Source organism: Calcarisporiella thermophila (genome assembly GCF_041956535.1).
Source record: "Calcarisporiella thermophila strain CBS 279.70 unplaced genomic scaffold VTP21scaffold_24, whole genome shotgun sequence".
NCBI classification, from domain to species: domain Eukaryota; kingdom Fungi; phylum Calcarisporiellomycota; class Calcarisporiellomycetes; order Calcarisporiellales; family Calcarisporiellaceae; genus Calcarisporiella; species Calcarisporiella thermophila.
Window position 1 is genome coordinate 76,419 of NW_027192214.1, and position 4,560 is coordinate 80,978.

The 4,560-nt window shown below is 40.9% G+C and overlaps 1 protein-coding gene and 1 non-coding gene across 2 annotated transcripts; one reads left to right on the forward strand and one right to left on the reverse strand.

The window, feature by feature from the left end:
• The first annotated feature begins 396 nt into the window (after positions 1 to 396).
• Positions 397 to 470, forward strand: VTP21DRAFT_t251. Its single transcript has one exon. It is a non-coding gene; the product is annotated as a tRNA-Val (tRNA).
• A 2,632-nt stretch (positions 471 to 3,102) lies between these two features.
• On the reverse strand, positions 3,103 to 3,942 carry VTP21DRAFT_5821 (uncharacterized protein; the record flags this gene model as incomplete). Its single annotated transcript, XM_069396385.1, has 2 exons — positions 3,103 to 3,343; positions 3,419 to 3,942. 2 exons carry the CDS (start codon positions 3,940 to 3,942, stop codon positions 3,103 to 3,105), a joined length of 765 nt encoding a protein of 254 aa, XP_069247477.1.
• Between the last annotated feature and the right edge of the window lie 618 nt (positions 3,943 to 4,560).

The following is a 4,560-nucleotide window of genomic DNA, read 5'->3' on the forward strand; positions in this document are numbered from 1 at the left end:
ATCAATGGAAACTTTTATTTAATTTCCATATATTACATGAAGTTAATGTCAATGGACTTAACATAACAAGATATAGGTCCTTGATCGATAGACTTTCAATCGATATGCATGTATCGCAGTTGTCGTGAATAGCATGTACGTGAAACCGATGTAATCTTTTGTACTTATCGTAAGGGCGGTCTTTTCAATAATCAAGACTCAGCTTTTCAATAATCAAGACTCAGCTTCTGATCAAGTGGATAGCAGTCACAAACTAAGAGTAAGTGCTGGTGGGGGAAGTGGGATTCGAACCCACGCCGTTCTCATCGGCATCCCTTCCCCCCTGAATCCCAGAGTGACTGCTTACGTGACTTCTCTGTACCAAAAACCAATATCCTCGTAACAACATAATCAAATGTTTTCGTGGTGTAGTTGGTTATCACGTCTGTCTAACACACAGACGGTCTCCGGTTCGAATCCGGACGAAAACAATTTTTCCTTCTTGCAAATATAATGTCACGTTATGTATATTTAAATCAATAATTAAAGTTAAGCAGATTTGTCTCAGTACAAAAATCAATTTTCTCGTAACTTTTTTTGTAATAAATTAAGTTGGATAAATAGGGATACTAGGGAGAACATAGGTAAAACTATAATTTATTCAAAAACAAGCTGACTGTATATGAAGGCTCTCATTGGAATGTTCTTTTTATACTATAAGATATAATAAGATATAATAACCATTTAACCTGTTGACTAATAAAGATAATAAATATGAGTTTATAACTAGTTCTTAATTTTTCTTTTTTTTTTACGAAGAATCTTTATTGAATCAGTATCTGATTCTGTTAAAAAAGGTAGGATAGCTTTTACGTCAAAAGTACCAAGGTAATGCTCCTGGCCTACCTTGAAGGATCTTGAAGTTGGAGATGGAAAAGGGGAGAAAATATTATATAGGAGTAAGAGAAAGAAAGAAGAGATGAAAACGAAAGAGCTGGGAAGAAGAGAAACAGAAATGAAAGTAAAAAGGAAAGGGAAAGGAATGGGTGTGAGAGGGAGGGATATAAAAGTTGTGTGCAAAAGTTTTAGGACAAGTTGTTTATGTACATGGAATAATCAAAAAAAAAAAAATAAAAGCGAAAAGAGAGATAAAGGAAATAATTTTGATGTATAGCCTTCAGTTTTGAAATTCTTTGTCTTAATTTTTTTCTTTTACTAAGAAAATGAATTTCAAAACTAGTACTCGATATTCATAAACTAATCCACCTCCTCGCCAGCTAACGACTTATTCTCTTCTTATATAACAAAAACTAAACTAAATAGAACAAGCTGATTAAACAAAATGATCAAACAAAAAAAAAACAGAACAAGCTTGAATAAAATTATCAAAACAGTAGTAATTGCCTAAAAGATATCAAATAAACACAGAATTAATTGTGAATGAAGCTAAAGAAGAAAAGAAGTTTTTTTTTCCTCTAAGGACGCGAGATCTTGCGTCCTGTGGTTTATTTAAACTATATTACATGTGAAATAGTCTTCTGAACAAGATTATTAGATAAAAGAACACAAGGGATAAAGCTTGAAGACTTCCGTGCATGAAAGGGTCAGATTATGTATTCTTTGCTTCCTCGAGATCGAAAGCTACTTCTTGGCTATCATCGATCCGGATTAGCGAGCTTTTTTCCTATTTCTGCCTGAAATTTTTCTTCAGCATTGTTCCTCTGTGCTTGTATCCATTGTCCTTTGCTTGGATCCTAAGATCCTTGCTGTGATTAACTTATGTTGAAGGATACGCCATTGATGGATCCATTGCTTTGGTTCGCTTGGGCGACTGGGCCAGCTCTTCCAGGCTCTTCTCCACGCTCCCTCACCCGAGGTGATATGCACCCATTCTCTGATTATCACTATTTGATCTGGTGATATCTGGCATAGTCTGCCGAACTTGATGAAAAAAAGCTTGATATTGACACCAGCTATATTCAGAATATGAATGGGGAATTTTCTCGAGTCTGTGAAGGACGGCATCCTATTGGAGAGAGCTTCTCGAAGATATAGGGCCAGGATCAACTGACCTAGTCACCACATTGTGTCGAGCTTGATATAGTGCTTATAGAATCATTCCTGATTTTTGACGTGGATGAATCTCACCACGTAGCCCAGTAGATCTGGTTCGTAGAAAAGCCTATATCTGTTGATGTTCTGGTGGTATATGAATTAGTTGCCTAGGACAGAGAGCATAAGATGTTTTTTTTATAAAGCTACGAATCTTTATTGAAAAGTATCCTCATGAAGTTAATCGTTGAAGATGAATCAAAGGTCATATGCCTTTGTGCAGATTATAGCCAATTGCTGGCAGAAGTTATAGAACAAATAAGAAACAGCAATTGGAGAGAAAAGCAGACACGACAGGTACGGCAAGCGAGGGACATTAATGAGTGACAGTAATAATGGGAAGACCAGACAAGACAAGGCTGAGGCAATACTAGTGGAGGAGCCAGGCACGACAGGACGAAGAAAGTGATTGTAGAAAACCGGACTGGAAAAGACAGAAGCAATACTAATGGAAAGCATAAGCACGACAAGCAAGACACGTAATTAGTGGAAAGTCCAGACACATTTTTTATGCTTGTAGGGTTACGAAATTTGAACCCGTACCATCTCGATGGCACCTGGGAGCGCTTACCACTAAGCTACTCCACCCCCCGTCCAGAGGTTGGTGAACTTTTTTTTTTGAACAATCAATGGAGACTTTTATTAGTTTCCGTAGCTTACAAGAGTTTAATGATTACAATGAAATAAGAAAGGGGGGAATAAAGGGGTGGGGCTATATTTAGGTGGCAAGGTGGAAGTTAGATTTTGACGATTTATGTTAGCCCAGAAAGGGAGAGAAGAGAAGAAGGCAAAGAAACGCAAGGGGGTAAGAACATAGAGAAGGTGATAAACGTGGTGTAAGTGAATAAAGGGTAAATTAGATGTATATAGTGAATGGGTATTTGGTGAAAGGTATGAAGTAAAGAGGAGGGGAGGAGGGAGAGAACGGATTGGGAGAGAGGAAGGGTTGCTTCGTCACTCCAGTTTTAGTCTTGCTCTATCTGAACTTTCTATTACCGCTCCCTGACTGCACTACCTTCTTCGGAATAACTCTATCTCTCGTCTTTTTCGTGCCTTTATCAGTTCACCTCCGATAGCCTCCTCGATGTCCATTTTGGCACGGACGATGATTGTCTCGGGTGGTGCTCGAGTGCATTCGAAATGGTAGGCGATTCGATCCCGATGAATTTGCCATAGCACCGAATCGAAGATGATTTGAGCCGCGTGTCTTACTGTCCTCGGGGCTTCTGGTAGGTCGCCAAGTACGAGGTTCCTGGAGCTCAGCACCTGAGTGTTTAGGGGGCCTGAGATGGTGTTGATACACCTCTCCGCCCAATGCTACACTGACGTGAGTTCGGGACATTCGAAGAAGGTATGACGGATGGTATCCCTCGGAGCGTTACAGCGGGTACATTTCGGGTCATGACCGGAGAATGTCGAGTTTGTAATTACACGCTCTATGAGAATTCGCCAGCGTAGTGTGCGGTGTTTTGGGAGGGTTGGCCGTTTTTGAATGGAGGTCCAGACCTTTTCCCATTCCTTTGCCGTGGATGCAACCTCTGGCCAGGATTGGGGCGTCAGCGTTTCTGGTTCCGGAGAGCCATTTCGCTGGAAGTGCCTTCCCTGTCGAGTGGAGTATTCCGGGACGGGCGCGCCAGCCAGGTGACAAAGGTGAAGTGGGAAGCGAGGAGGCGGATGTTGTCGAGGTATGACAGAACATTTCGTGATTTTCTCTACTAGGTCGGGGGACAGGATAAGGTATCCGTGTTCCCATTCTAAGGAAAAATCGTTATAGCGACGTTTGCACGCTCTTTTTAGCCTTTCCGTGGGTTGCGCAGGGTATCTACGCTCCATTTCCAATTGTATCGGCATGTTCCGCTCCAAAAAGGCTTGTCGCCGGAGTGATCTACATTCTATTCTTCCTCCATTGATAAGGAAGGTTAGAATATCGTTTAGTAGATACGGCGGTGTTGGCGGTTTCGGCTCCTCAAATTGTCGACCTTGTTTCGTAATTAAAGGGCATTTGTACAAGGGTAAAGACAGTACATCTGGAGTTGACCAGTTGGGTGACGCGACCGGGCCGCCTTCGAGAGTGCGCCACGCTTGATACGTATCCTCCCTCTCTACTCCGTTTTTTTTTGGGATTTATAGATCTTTATTGAAAAGTATCCTTTTAAGTTAGTATAGTGTCTTGTCAGGAGAAATACATGTAAGTAGTGGTTGATCGTATGAATACCATCCTATTTTTCAAGGACGGTATTATACAAGAGAGGAAAAGAATATGGACTAATATAGAAAGAAAAAAAAAGGAAAACTAGAATGCGGGTGGTAGGGTATTCGGCAAGGTCGTATTGGAGCTAAGTGTTTCGGTTGAAGGATATTTCGTCTCCTTGGATTTGTATCCAACTTCCCTTACACCAAAGCTCTTGGAAATCTTCTTTCTTATCCTTTCTGGACGCTGACCACCATCCCTCTCTACTCCGTCCCCCA